General features: G+C 49.9%; 1 protein-coding gene across 3 annotated transcripts in view; it reads right to left on the minus strand.

Moving 5' to 3' along the window:
- SUSD3 (sushi domain containing 3) overlaps nt 1-19939 on the minus strand; it is a 37234-nt gene extending 17295 nt beyond the window's left edge. The window contains exon 1 of one of the 3 annotated variants that reach the window (XM_074879848.1): nt 19723-19939. In XM_074879848.1, coding sequence (XP_074735949.1) covers nt 19723-19930 — 208 coding nt within the window. In that variant the 5' untranslated portion in view covers nt 19931-19939. Of the gene's footprint in view, nt 1-1732; nt 1764-18712; nt 18865-19722 lie in introns of those variants that run through there. The other 2 variants (XM_074879849.1, XM_074879850.1) reach the window with 2 other exon arrangements.
- Between the last annotated feature and the right edge of the window lie 221 nt (nt 19940-20160).

Raw genomic sequence — 20160 nt, forward strand, 5'->3', positions numbered from 1 at the left:
GCAGATTATTTCTGTTTGTTTTGCCACTTCTTTCAGTCTCTTACTGTGGCAGCAATTCGTCTCAATGAGAGCAAATATTTTCTAGAGGGTTGTTTCCCTTCATCCCTTGTGCTTTCCTCCCAAATCCCATTACTGGAACACATGGGGCGTGTGCATGGCACAGCCTTCCTCCTCACTCCAGAGGAGCCTTACAAGTTCAGGCTTTTCTTTTTACCATAATCACCCAGAGACTTACCATGCAAAACCATTGTCCTAAGCTGCAAAATATCTACCTTTTTGCATTTTACACTTTCAAGACTATTTTTAGATACTGGATCACATACATAGAGTTCACATTGGTGACACTTGTAGCTGCCCAAGATACAGAAAAGTAATTCAGAGCCAAACTGGATTCAAAGTACATCTGCTTAGCCACCACAGCAGCGCTCGTTAGATGCTTTCAGTAGACTTACTAGTTTACCTGGACTCATTATCAGCTTCTGCTCTCCAAAGAATAGATCATTTGGCACTGGAATCTTTCTTTCCAGACATATTTCATTTAATCCAGCATTGACCATCCTGAGTAATGCGTGCAGCTGTAGCTGGTTCAAGTGCTCTTGACCCTTTCCTGCACTGTCCTTGCCCATGATGGTATATGCTGAGTAATTAAAACCTCTGAACACTTGTGACCTTGTCAGCATTATTCCTCAGCCATGGATTTTAAAATATTTTTCTTCCCTTGAGGACTACAAAGATTTCTAACAGCCAATATCCCTTGAAACCATGGATATTTCCTTGCTTTGGCCGGGGCTGTAACAGCATTATGTCATTCCCAGAGGATCATTCCCGTGTGAAGTAATTGGGGCAGGAACCCTAGAGGCTCATCTTAATGACAGCTAATGAGAGCTAAACTTTTGAAAGCTTCTAGACATGGCTTTACACAGATGCCGAGCTGAAAGTTCAGCAACTGCATTTCATGCACCTGCATTTGGCCAGAGCAGAAATACTATTTCTTCTTCTAAGATTCTAAGAGCTTTTCAACATAATTTCTTCCCACCAAAGTCAAAACATTGAATGTGCCACTACTTTTTGCTTTTTAAAAATGCTTTTATTGAAATGCATAGATGGATTTTTGCCGTATGACTTTGTGAATTTCATCCAAGTTTGGATTTAATATCTCTGGATAAAATTTGCCCTAATTTTCATCAGCAATGTTCTTCTAATAACTCATTTGTAAAATCTCTCCTGTAAGCTCTAGCATCCTTTGCTATTAACTATCTATAATTTTTTTGCAGTTACTTGTTGCATTCACTTTTCCACTAGGTTAATTTTACCCTTCCGTCTTCAGAAAATCATTATTTAGGTAAACTTCCACACTCACATTTATATAAGCAGATGTTCCATACAGACTTATCCTTTGAATACTCTTCAGGCATGTTTATCTGACTAAATCTACTGAACCGAGATGACCATCAGCCATCAGCCATCCAATTCCCTTCAGGGCACAAAGAGCTGAACACCTTCAAGTTCCTACAGCTACTTCTGCAGCTTCTTGTAAAGCAAGAGCTGATTTACACAAACGCATTTTTTAGCTTGGCTTCACGCTAAGAGGATATTCAGTGTTCCAAAAGTATCTGAATCTGCTGCTACTACCTGCCAACACAGAAGAAGGGCACTGGCTATTGTAAATAAACGGATTATTTCATATGACAAATAACTGTCCTCAAAGTAAAGACACTGAAGTGTAGCATACTCCATAAATTCTTCATCCACCCAAACCTCTGGGTTCAGAAATAGCCACATACGTAATTTCCAGGCACTGAAAAATAAAGAGTAATGCAAGAATTAAGACAAAATAATCCAAAATCTCTCTTCTCGTGCACAGCCAGGATTATCTGTATGGCAAAACTGAATTGTCAGAAAGAGTTACCATATGGTTTCATCGTCAGCAAGCTATGGATTTATGTTTTGCTGATAAGAGAGCAAAAACAAGAGAGCAACCTAGGCGTGCTTGCCCATTAAACATTTCCTGTGCTCCTTCCATAGAGAAACAGAGACTAAAAATCAAATACATCACAGAAATATATACCAACATTATCTAAACCACAGCAATAATTACCTGAAAGCATGTTACCAAGATTGCCACTCGCTGTTTGTGCAGAAAGGGATCAATCCATGACTTTGCCTCATTATTCCCATACACATCTAATTCAAGCCTTTGCGTTGCTTATTGTTGACTATTTAATGCAACCAAAAACATGCTGGAATAACCAGATGCCAGAAAGAGAGAATATTAGGTTCTATAAACCCCGCAGAAAATAAACATACTGGTATTATTTCTGCAAGCCTATTTTCCTACAGAAGCACGCCTTAGAAATTAGTGTCCCTGAAGTCACAGGCACAATGTTGAACATCCACAGCAGCCTCACAGAAGAGGTCTTGGAAGAGCTCACTGTGTCAAAAAGCAAAAGAAAAGCAGCTAGAAGTGAAATATGAAATAAAGCAGATGTAGTAAAACATCTTGTGTGAGTGAAACCGCGTGGCCCTGCCATGAGTCCCCTCCCCACCACCATGCCTTCGCTCTCTCGCAGAGCTGGCCATGACTCCTGCAAGGGCTGGGCTCTTACGAGCAATTAGTTGCATGAAGGGACGCAACAGCAAATGGCTACCAGGAGGAGTTTATCCTCCCACTATAAAAATCAGACACTGCCATGGCTTTTTGAGAAATTAGTGTTAAACATGACACCAGTCAGCAGTAAAAGTGAGGCGGGGAGACCCAGGCTCTTGAAGCTGCAGAGCCTGAACAAGGTCCCCAGCTGTGCCACAGCCACCGGGAAGCAAGCTATGGAGACTTCCTACTGCTTGGTAGCACCAGGTAATGACCTGCTTCAACCTTTTCTAACAAAAGCACACGGCAGCAATGGCACGATTTGACTTTTCCTACCTATTTCACTAGTTTCCGAGAGTCACTCTAAAGCCAAGATGCTGGAAAGCTCTTACAGACCTGTCTGCCTTTCAACACACGGGTACAGCCTTACCAAGTTATTCCCCTGGGGGAGGTTTTGGAGGTCCAGGCGTGGCACAGACCACATGCACCGTAACACAGCCCTCTGCACACACAGGCTGTAAGGACCAGCCGGCAGGGCCAGGCTCGGCCGCTGCTGCCCAGGGGAGCTTCATGCTCCGGAGTCTGATAGAGCCATGCAAGAACTGCAACAGCAGCTGCGCAGGAGGCTGCCCCCTGGGGTCAGTTCTGGGGGGGAACCATCTGGACAACTGCACACAGTAAAACTGGAGGGTGCCTACAGAAGACATCTGTAAGAGCACATAGTCTGAAAAAAGAAACGCAGTTTGTTGGGTCTTGCCTAACTTCAGCATTTCCAAATGCAAACAATCTCTGTACATCATTCTGGGTTTCTATTGAAAAATTAATTTTAAAATTGTGGAAGAGGGAACCCAAATTCTGATCATTCTCACAGGCAACCATTAAGCACTCGTGGAAATGCTTTTTCAGAAAAGCTTATTCTCCCATTGATAAGGCATTTCCATGCAATTAAGAGAGAAGAAGGGAAGGAGAGAAAGAAGGTATTTGAAGCGAGTTTCTGTGTTTACACATCCATACACAAATGAGCTCTCTGCTCACCCCTCTGTTATAGCAGATACCTTAGGCTCACTCCTAACAACTTCCCTCATTTCTTTTTCTGTGGTCTGTTTGTAGGTAAAACTGATTTTTCAACACACCGTTGGCAACGTAAGTAACAACATGCAGTAGTTATGCAGCGCGGAGGGGTGCTGGGGCTCCCATGCCAGGCTGAGTCTCATGGGTCGTGTTTCGGGCAGCATGGCTTTCCTTCTCACCATGCTCAGGGTCACGGGCAAGGCGGGAGCCCCCAGGACAAGTGAGCACATCTCAGCACCCTGTGTGCTTCCTCATGTGCGCCAGGTCTCTGCCAGGAGCACATCTGTGATTTCAGTTCGGCCATGGCAGAGTTTGGGCAGCAGCTGCTATCAGACAGAGGAGGAGCCTTCCTGGCTTAGAGCAGGGAAGGGTGCACGTACGGTAGAACTGAGAAGCAAATGCATCCAGAGAAAAGAAAGAAACAGCACAGTGTCAAATGCCAAGCAGCTCTGAAACATGAGGCGGGCAGCAGCTCTCACCAACACAGCCTTTCCAGATACGTGAGGAGAAGCCCAGCCCCAACTCCTGTTGAATGCTCGGGACACTCCTAGGCCTCATCCTCCAACTAGACAAAGCTGGTGTAAAGCCAGCAAGAAGAGAAGTCAGGGACGAGGCTTAAATCACCTCATTAACACGGCTGAGGCGGAGCAGGCTCTGGTGCTGTCCCTGGGCAATCCAGAGCTGCTGGATGGCTGCACCCACTTCACGTGGGGCTGCCGGTTACTCACCCTGTAGCACTGCGGTCCCTACATCCAGATGGGAAAATACATAGCACTGTATTCCCACTGCAGTCCCTGACAACTCAGGGTGCCCTTTGGTGGATGAAGGATGACAAAGCCTATTTCAAGGTATTTTCATGCCTGCTAGGGTAGCAAAAATTATCAGACAGCATCAAATTCTTGGTTTCCACATCCAAAGGAAACCCTTGCGCTACGCTGCTGCAAATTCTTACCTCCAAATCTGAAGCAGACAAACTCGGTTCATCTCTCTTTATGATACCGAGCCTCTTATTTTTTCCCTCCCAGCACTTTCATCTGGCTTTTGAGCTGCTCAGCGTAGTGAACCAGATGTAGCAAGATTTAGGAGTCAGCACTTAAACGCTTGCCAACTCCTCTCTGAAATAGCAATCTGCAGCCTGACACACTCCCTCGAGAGGTGTGCTGCTTCCTGGGGGCTTCTATCAGGGACGTTACTGAGCGACTGCTGAGCCTCGTACAGTCCACTGACTGGTATCTGCTGCTGTTGTTTCACGTGGGCACCAGAGATACAGCCAGGAGCAGTCTGAGCAGTATCAAGAAGGACTACAGAGCCCTGGGAGCAGCGGGACACTGGAGCACAGGTAGTTTTTTCATCCGTCCTCCTGGTCAAAGGGAAGGGGTTTGAAAGGGCCAGTTGACTCTGGCAAATCAACAATTGGTTACAGGACTGGTGCCACAGCCAGGGGTTTGGCTACCTAGATCATGGCACTTTGAGAAACCTGGTCTGCTGGGGGCTGATGGGGCCCATCTGTCAGAAGGGGAAGAGCATCTCCAGCCATAGGCTTGCCAGGCTGGTGAAGAGGCTTTAAACTAGAGTTGACAGCAGAGGGGAACCTCAATCCATCCCTCTCCTACCAGTCTGGTGCTGGTGCCAGTAATAGATGCCCAGAGCCTGGAGAGGGGTCACAGGGCAGCAGGAGAGCACCTGGAGAGCAGCACAGAGGAATTCCAGCCAGTAAGTCAGCTTCATCGGAGGCCCAACCTAAATGCCTCTAATGCAAATGCACGTAGCATGGGGAATAAACAAGAGCTAGAGCCTGCAGGGCTACGACCGTATTGCCACCACAGAGATGTGGGGGATGGCTCCTATGGCTGGAGTGTTGGAACGGAAGGGTACAGGCTCTTTAGGAAGGACAGGCAGGGGACAGAAGGAGGGGGGTCTCCCTCTAGGTCAGTGACGAGCTACATGCGTGGAGCTCTGCCTGGGGATGGGCGAGGAGCCGACTGAGAGCTTATGGGTCAGGATTAAAGGGAGGGCAGGGACAGGGGACATTACAGGGGGGGTCCGCTATAGGCCACCCAACCAGGAAGACAGAACGGATGCTCACCCTCTGTAGACAGATAGGAGCAGCCTCACGTTCACAAGTTGTGGTCCTCACGGAGGAATCCAACCACTCCGATATCTGTTGGAGGGACAACACAGCAGGGCATAAGCAATCCAGGAGGTTCCTGGAATTCATTGATGACCACTTCCTTCTCCAAGTGACAGAGGAGCCAACGAGGAGAGGTGCTGTGCTGGAACCTTGTTCTCACCAACAAGGAGGGGCTGGTGGGGAGTGTGAAGCTCAAGGGCAGCCTTGGCTGCAGGGACCATGAAATGGTGCAGTCCAAGAGCCTTAGGGCAGTGAGGAGGGTGCACAGCAAGTTTGCTACCCTGGACTTCAGGAGAGCAGCCTGGGGCCTCTTCAGCGATCTGCTTGGCAGAGTAACATGGGATAAAGCCCTGCAGGGAAGAGGGGCCCAAGAAAGCTGGTTGATGTTCAAGGATCACCTCCTCCAAGCTCAGGAGTGATGCATCCCAACAAATAGGAAGTCAGGTAAGAACACCAGGAGGCTGCATGGATGAACAAGGAGCTCCTGGACAAGCTCAAACACAAGAAGGAAGCCTACAGAGGGTGGAAGCAAGGACAGGTAGCCTGGCAGGGATACAGAGAAACTGCCTGAGCAGCCAGGGATCAGGTTAGGAAAGCTAAAGCCCTGACAGAATTAAATTTGTCCAGGAATGTCAAGGGCAACAAGAAATGCTTTTGTAGCTGTCGGTGATAAAAGGAAAACTAGGAAAAATGTGGGCCCTCTCCAGAAGGAAATGGGAGACGTGGTTACCCAGGATATGGTGAAGGCTGAGGTACCCAAGGACTTTTTTGCCTCAGTCTTCATGGGCAAGTGCTCCAGCCACACTGGCCAAGACATGGAAAGCAAAAGCAGGGACTAGGAGAATGAAGAACTGCCCACTGTAGGAGAAGAGCAGGTTTGGGACCATCTAAGAAACCTCAAGTTGCACAAGTCCATGAGACTGATGAGATGCATCCACGGGTCCTGAGAGAACTGGCGGATGAAGTGGCTCAGCCACTATCCATCACATTTGAGAAGTCGTGGCAGTCCAGTGAAGTTCCCACTGACTGGAAAAGGGGAAACATAACCCCCATTTTGAAAACAGGGAAAAACAGAAGACCCAGGCCAGTCTGTCTCACCTCTGTGCTTGGCAAGATCATGGAGGAGATCCTCCTGGAAACTCTGCTAGGGCACATGGAAAATAGGGAGGTGATTGGTGACAGCCAACATGGCTTCACTAAGGGCAAATTGTGCCTGATGGATTTGGTGGCCTTCTACAACTGAGTTACAGCATTGGTGGACAAGGGAAGAGCAACGGACGTCATATACAGGGACTGGTGCAAAGCATTTGACACTGTCCCACGTGACATCTTTGTCTCTAAATTGGAGACATGGATTTGACAGATGGACCACTCGGTGGATAAGGAATAGGCTGGATGGTCACACTAAAACAATAGTGGTCAACGGTTTGATGGACAGCAGTGGTGAGTGGCGTCCTCAGGGGTCAGTGTTGAGACCAGCGTTAGTTAACATCTTTGTTGGCGACACGGACAGTGGGATCAAGGCACCCTCACTCAGCAAGTTTGCTGACGTCATCAAGCTGTGTGGTGCAGTGGACATGCTGGAGGGATGGGATGTGCCATCCAGAGGGACCTGGACAGGCTGGAGAGGTGGGACCATGTGAACCTCATGAAGTTCAACAACGCCAAATACAAGGTCCTGCACATGGGTCAGGGCAATTCCAAGCACAAACACAGGCTGAGTGCATTGACAGCAGCCCTGAGGTGAAAGAGTTGGGGGTATTAGTGAATGAAAAACTGACTATGAGCCAGCCATGTGCAGCCCAGAAAGTGAACCATGTCCTGGTCTTCATCAAGACAAGTGTGGCCAGCAGGGTGAGGGAGGGGATACTCCCCCTCTATTCCCCTCTTGTGAGACCCCCCCTGCAGTGCTGGGTCCAGCTCTGGGGGCACCAACATCAGAAGGAGACAGACCTGCTCGAGCAGGGCCAGAGGAGGCCACGAAGATGCTCGGGGGGGGGCTGGAGCACCCCCCTGTGAGGACAGGCTGAGGGAGTTGGGGGGGTTCAGCTGGAGAAGAGAAGGATCTGGGGAGACCTTAGAGCAGCCTTCCAGGACTTAAAGGGGCTACAGGAAAGATGGGGAGGGACTTTTTACAAGGGCATGTAGTGATAGGACAAGGGATAATGGTTTTAAACTGAGAGAGGGCAGATTTAGATCAGATCTAAGGAAGAAATTCTTCCCTGTGAGGGTGGAGAGACACTGGCACAGGTTGCCCAGAGAAGCTGTGGCTGCCCCCTCCCTGGAAGGATTCAAGGCCAGGTTGGACGGGGCTTTGGGCAACCTGGGCTGGTGGAAGGTGTCCCTGCCCATGGCAGGGGGGTTGGAATTAGATGATCTTTAAGGTCCCTTCCAACCCAAACCGTTCTATGACTCTCTGATAGTAGAAGGCTGCAAGCAATTTTAATCCATGTAAAATCCAAAGCTACGTATCATCCAAATTCTAGATTAGGGTTTATTGACAACATGCGCAATCCACTCCTATTTCAAACATAAAAAATGTGCAGGATTGGTGTAGAATTATTCTTATTCATGTCTTTTATGTTATTTTTTTAAGAGAGGATTTGTTCCAGTCACCGTACTGCCATCTCCACGATTGATTTGTTTTGCCAGTTTACATCAAAGTCAGGTTATTCTCATCTGGATCTAGCAACAAGGGCAATACTGAGTATTTCTCTTTGTGTGGGAACAATTAAATGAGAAATAAGAACTAAATGAAAAATGAGGTATTTGATGAAGTCCCCAGTAAAGCAAGAACAGATGGGTTTTCTGTGCTTTATTAGTCTGTTTACCAACAGAATTGAAAAAATAGGTCACGACACTTCTGAAAAGTTAATAATAGTGCAACTTTTGAGAACAGGAAGGCTCTGTTAAACCTAAAGTAAATTAGAAGTAGTCATCTATTTATCTCCTGACCATTACTTTCATATCAAATTAAAAAAAAAAAATAATTTATTTCTATCTCTAGCTGTCTGTCTGTCTATCTATCTATCTTTCCACTACGGAGCACATCAGAATTCTGCCTGTTCCCAATTAAAAATTACCATGGAAGTGATGCCAACAGTTGCTTCTGTGACTGATTGTTTAGTGAATGGAGCTAATATTGCTGATGGTCTCCCCTCTTTGTCATTCTAAAGAAGATAATAAATAAATTACATATTTGCACAATGCAGAGTTTGTGGCCTAATTTCTAAAACAAAGATCCTAAGGACAATAAAATTAAGAGGAATAACTTGAAATGAACTTTTCACCTGCACTTCAGCTGAGACTGAATGTATCAAATGTCGTGGAGCAGATAAACCCGATGGGCAGGTGGTCTCACCAGGATGCAACCAAAATCCACCGCTCCAGAGCGCTGAGTCCTAGCACGCCACCCTCACTAGGTAGTGAGGGTTCCAGCCCTTGCTCTGCTTGCCTCCAAAGTCTGTTAGCACTGCTTCTTGCATAATAAGCATCGGTATTCACAAGAAGAACAGAAGTAACTAGTTACACAATACTGCAGTCTTCTACAGATGGTCCTCAGCCTCCCCCATGCATCTCTACATCCACAGTCTCTGCAGAGGTTCAAATCCAAAGCAAGATGCGACTGTCACCCCAGGATCTGTCACCCCGTCTTTAGGGAAAGCCAAGCAGAATCAGGGATGTCAGAAACGTAAAACAAGACAAATGAATCCATCAGGTCAACTCTGAATTTGAAATCTGCAGGTCAGGAATCTGCTTCTATATAATTTTCCTTCTCTCCGGGGAATAACAAAGACTAGGAGCATCCCCTCACCTTCCCTCTGCTGCCAGGCCCCACTCTGTCCTCAGCCAGGTTGAGAGGCACATTCTTGCTGGTGGAAGTGTCCTTCATGAAACATCAGGCTGGTGAAGTCTGTAGGTTTGTATTTTCAACTTTCATCATTATTTTTCCCCAGTGCTCATGAATAACCTCTCATTCGTTAAACCAGTGCAGCCAGCTGTAACGTTTCTGCAGATGGTGCAAAGCGATACAGGGGCTCCATTAACCAGACCCTGTTCATTTTCCAATGGAAACTATGATGACCAGAAATGTTAAAATTCTCCCTTGTCCGTAGGTGAGATAAGAGATTATCTCGGACCAATGCTCAAAGCATTTTTCATCACCACAATAACTGCAAGAAAACAATCACCACAAATGAAATAAAAGTTAAACAAATACGCTACAGAAGGCCAATGGTTCTGGGAAATCCAGAGTTCAGCATCCAACTCAATATTTAGCACCTTGCTAACACAGGTCAGGCAGCAAGAGGAAAACAGACAAGTTTTACTAGCAGTCTGTCTTTGGCGAGCCCTTCTCCGTGCTCGTACAAAGCCTGAGGTGAGACAGAACCAAAACCACTTCTGAGAGCAAAACTATTTCAGCACTCTCCCTTCTCACAGAGATGATGAGGGGCATTTCCAGGGTCTAGAGGAGGATGCGGGTGCTCGCTTGTAGGAACTTGAATTGGAAAAGTTGCCCCTTTTGTCTGAAAGGGGATGCTCTGACAGAATCCACTATCTTGCTTTTGTTCCCTTTAAAATGTAGAAAGAAAAATGTCAAAACCATCTTGTCTGGCCAGTTCTAATACAAATACCTTATCAGCACTCATCTTATCAACGGGCCCAAGAAAAGGGCTCGCTGTCAGAAAAGCTTCAGCTCTGTGGCTTTTCACCTACAAAATGGTTTAGCACCTCTAAGGATCTCTGCAAAACCCTTCAGCTTTTTTTCTGTAGAGCAGACAGGTTTTTTTTACACCTAAGTGGATCAATTTTATATTTAACCAGAACACCATCTAATAACAAATCCAACATTTTCTGGCTTCCCGTGATAAATATCATTTTGTCGCCAAAATTAAACATTTTAATAGACCTTTGGTAAACTGAGCAAGATTCATATTTTACTGCTTCTTGCAGATGAGGAAACTAAAATAGAGAGAAACCAGCAGCAATGTTGTCCATTAAGCTCTGGATCTACAGATTCAATATATAAATCACCGGTGCTTCTGGTGACCCACAGTGGGCTGCACAGATGAGCTGGGCAGAGCTAAGGTAGGAACCTTTGAAATGAAAGGGTAAAGGCCAGAAAATTATTATTTGAACACACCTGATGGAAAAATGAGTCTGAATATGATGCCCCTGGCAACATCAGGCATCTCCTGCTTTTAACATGGTGTTCAATAGTCTATTCAGTTTGCACCCACTGGCCACTGGAGAAGCCAAAAGAAAACCTCACACCTATTTCCACAGGGAAATCACGTATCTGTTCGGAGCCATAGATGGAGGAAGGATGAAGAATGCCCTACCAGACAGTTCAACAGGGCAGAGGCTGCTGCTTGTGCCCTGCCACCTGCTCAGCAACCCTTTGGGGACCCCTTCTGCAAGAGCCCCCCAGAAGGCGGGCAGCATCCCCGTGCATCTGTCGCCCGCACCCTGACGCGCTCCCACTGCTCACCACTAACCTGGGTGCTAGAGGTGAGCGTACAGCTGGCCCCTGTGCAGCCAGCCACAGCTCCAGGCTATCTGCCTGCAGCAACTGCTTGGCCTGGTTCGGGTACAGCAGCGTGCAAACATGCTTGGGGTAATGAACGTCGAGATAAGAGCAGATGTCCCCTGGTGATGCAGCTGGTGGCCTCTTGCTTCTGCGTGACATTTGCCAGGCTGAGCTCAACCTCTGTGGGTGGCAGAAATCCCTGCTGGTGGGGGGCAGTGAGGTGGGCATCGCACCGATGCTGCCTTGACTGAAAAATGCCTGAGCGGGAAGGGTCCAGAGCTGGCCAAAAGCTCCTTCAGGCATTAGAAAATTCACCCCCAACATGAAATTTTAGGTGGACCAGAAATGCTTGCTACTTGATGGCTACACATTCATTTTTGGCCAAAAAGCCCCAAAACGTAGAAATTTCATTTGCACAAACCACCTATTTGTAAAGAATATAGAATCTTTTCAACCTTTTCTCTTTGAAACGACTTTCTTGTTTTAAAACAGACTATTGAATACAGGTCTGTTAGTTTTCTAGGGGAATTTCCAACCACCCTGTTAAACAAAACCAACCTGAATGATAGCGACCTTGCCTGCATTTGCTCCCCCTGGCTGGCCTGGTTTGGCTTCTGCAAGTCCTTTTTCCTTCCCAACAGCAAACTGAAGCTGTTCCTGTACTTGGTTTGCTGTGTTAAGCTGCTAAATGCACACCACGGAGCTGTGACCCTGCATTCGCAACTGTCAGCAAGAATTTCTGTGAATAATTGATTTTTTTAGACACCAGTCTGAAAGAGTTAGCAATAGCATGCAATTTATTATGGTGATAGAAATCATTCATGGACTGAGAAACTAACAGCCTTTAAACAGATTTAAAAACCTTTTCTGCAGTTTTATCACTTTTTATTTTTCTTCTCTTCTTTTTTTTTTTTTTTCTTTTTCTTTTTTTTTTTTTTGCTGCTGGGTTCAGCTTTGCCGTTCCTGGGTTTCACCCATGACAGCAGAGGGGCATGCAGCCAGGAGCCTGGCTATGGACACAAAAGCAACCTGCAAAATTGCAACATGTGAAAGTCACGCAGCATCCTGCCAGAAACCATTGAAGCATGGCAATGATTAACAGTACGAGTCAATAAGCACATCTGCTTTTGGCCTCCCTGGCCATAGGAATTAGTGAAAGATGGCATGAAGATTGACGGGGATGCCAGTAAAAGGACAAGGAACCAGTCCATTGTGTTTACTTTTTCCCATTAAAAAAGTCAATGATTGCAGGTGAGTTATACGCGGAATGACAAGTCTCTTAAGTGAGTAGATCAAAGGACAGCAGCCCCATGCCCTTCGCTTTCTTGTACTGCACATGTCTAAGGAACTAAGATCTGCATCAGATAATTCAGCTAAATCACTGGCAGCTTTTGGATGGCCAGAATACAAGGCAAGGATAGTCTCTGATTTGTATTTAAAATGAGTGAAAAGTCTGTATTTCTGTATTTATTAACAATAACTGGCCAAACACCAGAGCTCTCTCTTGCCTATGCAAAACTGCCACGGGCTTCATAGGGCACCTCTTTTTAGAGCAAAGTAAAACCTGATGTCCAGTCCAGATGCCTCTTTTGACCCAACCAACTAGCAAAGGTATATAATTCTGCTCTTTTACATGAAGGCACAAATTTCTGCTCTCCTGAACACGAGGAATCAAACAACAAAGCTTGCCCCTTGCACCTCCTTCGGCCACGCCAGCCCAAAACATCTTCCCAAACACTGTTTCCCAGCCCACGCATGGACTCAGGTTTTTGTACCTCATCCCTTCACTTCACCTAACCCAGCTTCTGTCCCCATTTTCACCCCTCCTCAAAATCACTCCCAACCAAAGACCCTCTGCTGAGGAGACTTGTACATGTGAGCAGCATTGTGTTTGGCTTTATTTCATCCCAGAAATAACAACTTAATAGTCGCTTCCAACTCTGTCAGAGGAAGAGCAAAGAGTTAACCCATCCTCTTCCCCTCCAAGAGCTTCTGCCAGCCGCTGCTGCTCCAATTCACGTGAGCGCTGCCCCCCTGAGCAGCCTGGGGGGTGCTGGGCCAGCACCTCTGCACCCACCCCAGGGGCTCTGCTCTGCTGCCCAAAGCTTCTACCTAAACCAGGCACCAGCTCAACCCCATCTCCGAGACCCTCTACAGATACAGGAATTGATTCATTTTGGTGAGCTTTCTGCAACTTCAGCATTTCTCACTGTCATCTTAAAACAAAACAAAATGGCAAGAGAGGCAGAGCTCCACCAAGACTGCAAAATGATCTTTCTGTCAATCTTTTGATCCACTGAGCTAGTCAAAACTGCTCCTCCGAATAACACGCCTGCTTATCTGTGACTGCATCTGAAAGACAGCATGTCAATAAAATGCCTAAATGAAAACTAGCAACTGTCCTACATGTTGGCTTGTCCCCATCAAATTATTGAAGGCAAGGCTCTGTAGTGCCAGGCACAGAAAACGTCAGTGGCAATTGGGCCTAAAAAAGCTAAGTAGTGCTAATTTCAGCACAGTTAAAATTCTCTTTGTTGTAGAGTTACAGATGGGTGTTGGGAGGCTCCGCTTTCTCACGGGAAAGGTCCCAAGACCTCCTGGCTCTGCCACAGTGGGAACAGCCCAACCGGCAGCGTTTTGGCTCTTTAAAATCAGCCACATTTCTGGTCACAACTAACCCAGAAAGTGCTGGATTATTTGTTGTCATTCGGGTGGTTTTGTTTCAGTGTTTTGAGGCTGACTTCTGCTTTTTGATATATCAATGGTTTCGGTCCAAAACATTCAGCTCACTTCATTCCCTAGCTGAAATTCAGAAGTCTAGACATAATTCATCTTTATAACCTAGGTAATTTAAGAGGAGCCAGGACAAAGTATTGGAGAATACCATAGGGAACAATCTTGCGCCATGGAGGACTGTGCCAGAAGACCTAATAACTCTTTTCCTTCTCTATTTTGTACCGTTCTAGAGTTTTTGCGACAAGCACAAAAATCATTCTCTCAAAGCAGTAACAATGCCTGGTGCAAATGCCTAACCACTAAGATCAGCATCTTGCAGTACAGGAGATAAAATCAATTAGCTGAAATTCTACAACTGTCACTTCTTTTACCTTATTTAATAAAAGCTTTCACTTTGATCTCATGGGAGAAAAAGGAAGGAGAAATAACCCTGAAGAAATTACAAACCCATATATTCCAAGTTGTGTCACATCCTGCCCTGTGGAAATTAAAATTCAGGATCAATGTTTTCTTCCTCAGCCTAAAAACTGAGCCGTATCTCAGGATCACAAAAACAAGGCGAGAAACCTCCTTGCAGCCTTTCTGCAGAGCAGCAGTGCTCTTGGCTTTGAAGAACAACTTTGCTTTTGCTTTCCTGGAAGAGCAACTGTAAGTTCTCAGTGACATGATTTCACAGTTTCTGCACCGGCAAGGAAACTCACTTCAGTAAAAAAAGGTTGCTCACAAAAGAACAGGCACCTCAAGTCATGCCAAAGATACACCCAGCCCGGTATCTACATCCCACCACGGCCACTAACAGTCATCCAGGGTATAACCAAGCAAATACGTGGTGATACCTCTTCCATCCTCCAGCAAACTGCAGCTTGTGTCTGCCCTAAGCCAGAGATCGTGTCTCTTCTCATAAATGGTGTCTGCTAGATAATTTCTTCCACGACACGGTCTGGAAGTGTCCTGCAGCACGTTTCACCTTGCCTTAGGCAGCCTCTCTGGTTCCCTGATTTGGGAAGGCAGAGGGACGAAGCAGAACCACAACTCCAGACACAACCCAGCAGCAAGGGCCTTACTAACTTATAACCTGGCATAATGATTGTTTCTGTCATGTTCTGTATTTCTTTCCTACATTCCCTTTGTCTGTGGCTGCACCGATGCGTTTGCAGATGCACCTATATGTTTATAGAAGTATGTGCTGCCCCGGTCTGAAAGAGCTACAGATTGCATTGAGGAATGAGGGAGGAATCACAGCAACAACCAAGGTACCACCCTGGAAAAACAGAGGGCCAGAGCCCCCAGCTTCAGCAACATTAAGACTAAAAATCATGACACACCGTTGTTACTCCTTTCTCTCTCTCCTTTTTCACTCAAAGAGCCCCCAGTATAATTTGAGCAGCTTCAGAGGCAACAGCAACTCAGTGGCAGCGCAGCAGCTGGGCTGGCGACAGCACCCCGCTTCATGGCAATTCCTGCAGGGCAGGAAAGCGCTCGGGCCACCACCGACATGACCAGTTCAGAATTTCAGAGGCTTTTCCAGATAATATAATGAGCCTGGCAAGAGATGGTTGATGAGTATCTGTCCACAGTAAACTACCACAGAAAGGCAATAATACTGTAATGCTGCTGTGACAGCAAAACAACCACAGTACGATATGGAACACATAAAAGCATCTGTATAATTTAAAAATGAGGCTGAATTGAAGAAGGCTTCTTCTCAGCTTCAAGACATTTGCTGCGCTCTTCCCGCACCCCATGCTCCCACTCTGCACATTCGCCCTTCTGATACGCAGAATATATGAGCAACACACTGACCTTCCCGAGGTGTAAGTCAGGCTCCCACAGCTCCTTTTGCAAGTGCACTGCTGAGCCTCCTCAAGCACAGGGGGGTATCACTCTCCCTGCTGAAGGTGAGACGGGAGAGAAACCAGCCCTCAAAAAGCAGCCAAGACCAGGAGAAGCAGAGGGTGTCTGAATTTCACAGCTGTGTTTCAGGAAGCTGTAGGACCCTCTAAGTGCTACAGGCATCAGGCTGAGCCAAGGAACTTCGTCTAACTTCTCTCTATTCACGCGTTAATTCAAATGGAAATGTTGCCACATGGTTTTTCATCCTCTGCAAAAGGAATGTGTGAAGGATTTTGTCCGTGCGAATATTTATTATCACCCTATTCCTCAAAGCCTGAAATTTGACAAGGGGGACACTCAATCAAAGCAGCCTGAAAAGTGATCACCAATAACAGCAGGATGCGGTGAAAGATACTGTGTAACAGTTGTCATCACCTTTCTCTAGAGGTCACTTCTCCAGCAAATATTGCCGCATAAATAACATGGTCGCATTTAAATTAAGTATTATGAACAAGAGTTTAATTTAAAATGATACTAGTAGTCATAATTTTAGCTAAGCCACTCAGATTTAACAGTAGCACATCCACCTAACTCAACACATTCATAGTAACAAATGGATATTCAACGAAGGTGAAATCTGCACAGATGGTGAAGGCCAAGACAACCCCCCATAAAGCAGCAGGGCAATGAGGGGAGGGGGGACGAGGGAGCGCGACACCCAGCAAAGGTCTGGCAAAGCCCCCTGTGCCACAAGCGTCTCTGCTGGTCCTACAACAGGCGCAGCAGCTGCGTGCAGGCAGAGCCGTGCCCTGATCCTCTGCACTCCCTTTTTACTCCAATTTAGCACCTTACCGAGAACTCCAGCTCCACGGTTTTGGTGTGGTTGGTTTGGAAAAAACAGTGTTTGTTGTTCTGGTTGGAGACATGGCTGAGAGAAACCAGGTTTGTAGATATAGGAGGGATTAACTGAGGGTAAATTTCCAGTCTTAACGCCATTTTTTTTTTTGTGGATACCACATTTCTAGGGGTATTGCCACAGATCTACACGGGGCAAGATTAGCCTAGGCAGGAGCAGAAAGGCTGAGTGTAACATGGGACGTGCCACTTCTAAATCTCACCTTAATTGTGGGCAGACCCAGCCCCAGAAGACAATTTGACACAACAAATAAAGCAACCAAACACACATGATATTACAAAAGAAAAAAGTCAATAATTAGTAACAGTAGCATCAAACTAGAGCAACAGGGCCTACACTTGTGTTTGAGTTGTTAATTCTCTAAGTAGGTTTCCAAGAACTTGTTTTGCATTTTTAAAATGAACTGCTCTATTAAATTCAAATTAAATGCACAGCTAAGGACATTTAGTGGATGCAATTTAAAGCATCGCTACACTGTTAGCCCAAACACATTTGCTCATTTCTATCAGAACAACAAAATCAGGTCATTGATAAAGTCTGCTAGAACCACACAAGCAAATTAAAGTGCGGGGTGGGGGCAGGCTGCGAAGGCGGAGGAGGTCCCTGAGTTTCAGGAGCACTGAAGCCAGGGGAAGCCCTGCCGCGGGGCAGGGAGCACCCGGCCGAGGGCAGCCCCCCCGCCACACCGGGCTCCCGCAGGCTCCTGCCCCCCAGCCCGGCTCCCTGGGGCTGGCACCAGGCGGCTCCTGCTCCCCCCGCCCGCGGCCAGAGACTGGCCGAGGCTGCAGCCCCCGCGCAGCGCGCACAGCCCGCGCACAGCCCGCGCACAGCCCGCGCACAGCCCGCGCACAGCCCGCCGCGCCAGGGCCAGGCTCGCCGTCAGCGTCCGCTCTCATCAAGTTAATCAGACCCATTCGAGTCAAAGAGGTTTTGAAAGCACGTCATGATCTATGCGATCAAATCGAATAACAAAACCGAGGGGGAAGAGAGAGAAAAGGAAGCAAAAAAGCCATCACTGGTTCCCATTGCACTCCTCAGTGTATTATCCTGCTCCATTAAGACACCGACATCCTCATTTTCTACCCAGTCAATTCACATTTGCCCCGATGGTTTCTCTCTGGTACTTGACCTCCTGTTGGCCCAGCCCTCGCAGCTGGGAGTCGCTCGCCACCGCAGCCGAGAGCCGACCCCAGACTCCCGTGAATGAACCCCAGTGCCCCCCAGTTAAGGGCGATCAGGGCGAGCGGAGGCCCGGCCCGGCCCTGCGGCGGGACGGCCCATGCGGGGCTGTGGCCTCGGGCCGGTCCCGGCGCTCGGGAGGCGCCCGGGGTGACCCGCTGGGCTGGCTCTGGGGAGGGCGCTGCGGGGGGAAGCTCAGACACCCATCCCTGGGGGGCCCTCACCCTGTCTGACCCCGCACCCCGGGGCCGGCACCGCAGCCTCTCCCCGCAAGAGCCGCCGTTCCCCGCTCGCACCGGGACCGCAGCGCCGGCAGAGCCGTTCCCGCGCCGCCGGGGCCCCGCCGAGCCCCCTCCCGTGCCCGGGGCGGCGCTGGGCCCCTGAGAACTTCAGGGTGGGGGCGAGGTGTCCCCCCCTGCCCGCCCGCCCTGCACGGCCGCAGGGACCGGCCCCGGAGCCGGCACAGCCGGTGCCCTGCCTGGAGTGGGGGGGTAGCGCCACCCTGGCCGAGGGGGCCCCGCGCCCCTTCCCGGGGGACACGCGTCTCTGCCCAGGGGGTCCCGCATCCTGCCCCGGGCACTCCGCACCCCTCCGCGGGGGGTGAGTCCCGCACTCCGCCCGGGGTCCGGCCCTGCCCCCCGCCGGCATCGCCCCCCTCCCGGAGCGGCGCAGGAGGGAACTTGTGCGGGGATCGCTGCGGGGCCCTGGGGGCCGGCGCCGCGCTCGTACCTGGGTATCCGCGGGGGCCGCCCCCGTCCCGCCCGGGCGCGGCGCTCCGCGGCACGTCCAGCCCCGGCGCCGTGACTGCCGGCATGGCCGCGCCGAGCCCCGCCGCGCCGAGCCCCGCCGCCGCCCGGCAGGTGCAGCCCGCGCCCGCCTCCGACCGCCCTCCGCCGGGGCCGGGCCGGGGTGGGGGGGAGCCGCCGTCCCGCGGGAGCCGCCGCCGCGGCCCCTCCAGCCCGCTCCGGGCGCCCGCCCCGCGGCCCGTCCGCCGGCACCCGCGGAGGAGGAGGGCGGGAGGCGGGAGGCGGCGGCTGCTCGGGGCTGGCGGGAGACGAGGCGCCGCCGGAGCGGCTCCCAGCGCGCTGCGGCCCCGGGGCACCGGGCAGCGCCGTGCTGTGACACCCCCCCAGGGCCGGGGCCGCGCCCGCTGGCACCCGGGACTCGGGCCCGTCCTCTCCCGACCCGCACGGCTCCCCCGGAGCGGCCTGGCGGGGATGCGGCACTGCCCCGCGGCGCCGGGCAGGGGCTGCCTGCTCTTCCCCCCCCCTCCGCGCCTGCCCTGCCTCCTCCCTCCCCCGCTGCCTATCCTGCCTCCTCCCCCCCCCCCCCCCCGCTACCTGTCCTGCCTGCTCCCCACACCACTGCCTGCCCTGCCTGCTCCCCCCCCGCTGCCTGTTCCCCACACCGCTGCCTGCCCTGCCTGCTCCCCCCCGCTGCCTGCTCCCCACACCGCTGCCTGCCCTGCCTGCCCCCCGCTGCCTGCCCTGCCTGCTCCCCCCCGCTGCCTGTCCTGCCTGCCCCCCCCCGTTGCCTGCCCTGCCTGACCCCCCGTTGCCTGCCCTGCCTGCTCCCCCCCCGCTGCCTGCCCTGCCTGCTCTCCCCCCCGCTGCCTGCCCTGCCTGCTCCCCCCCCCCCCCCCCGCCTGCCGTCGGCCCCCAGCACGGCCAGGCCGGTGCTCGCAGCCAGCCTCAGGCGGGGCAGACTGCTCTCGTGGGTCTGTTCTTCTCATTCCAAACCTGCTGCCCGCTGCTCACTGTGCCAGCGTGTGCCAGGAGCTGCGTCTCTCACGTACGCGCAGTTTACGGTCTTCGAAGTTGTGTCTGTTTTCACTGGGATCTGAAACTGTGCTCGCTGGGTAGTGCCGAGATCCATCCCCGTCCCACCTGGGAGCTGCTGGCACACAGCAGCACGCACGAGCTGTTCAGCGAAACCCTGCGCACTCATCCTGCGCGTGATGCTGTGCGGATCACACCCCGGCCGGATCACCCACAGTCGCTGCCCTCGCAGCGTTACCTCAAACGAGTGAGTCTGGGTCTCAGCGGTGCTGGGTGAGATCATCGATTTGCTGACACTAGCAGTAGATTCAGAAAAGTACTTCAGTGGTTTGCAGTGTGTGTCCGGGAACAGCAAGAGGAGGAACAGCAGGCTCTTCTGAAGGAGCCCTGCTTGTTGGT

This window comes from Strix uralensis, chromosome 10 (genome assembly GCF_047716275.1).
Source record: "Strix uralensis isolate ZFMK-TIS-50842 chromosome 10, bStrUra1, whole genome shotgun sequence".
Lineage (NCBI taxonomy): Eukaryota > Metazoa > Chordata > Aves > Strigiformes > Strigidae > Strix > Strix uralensis.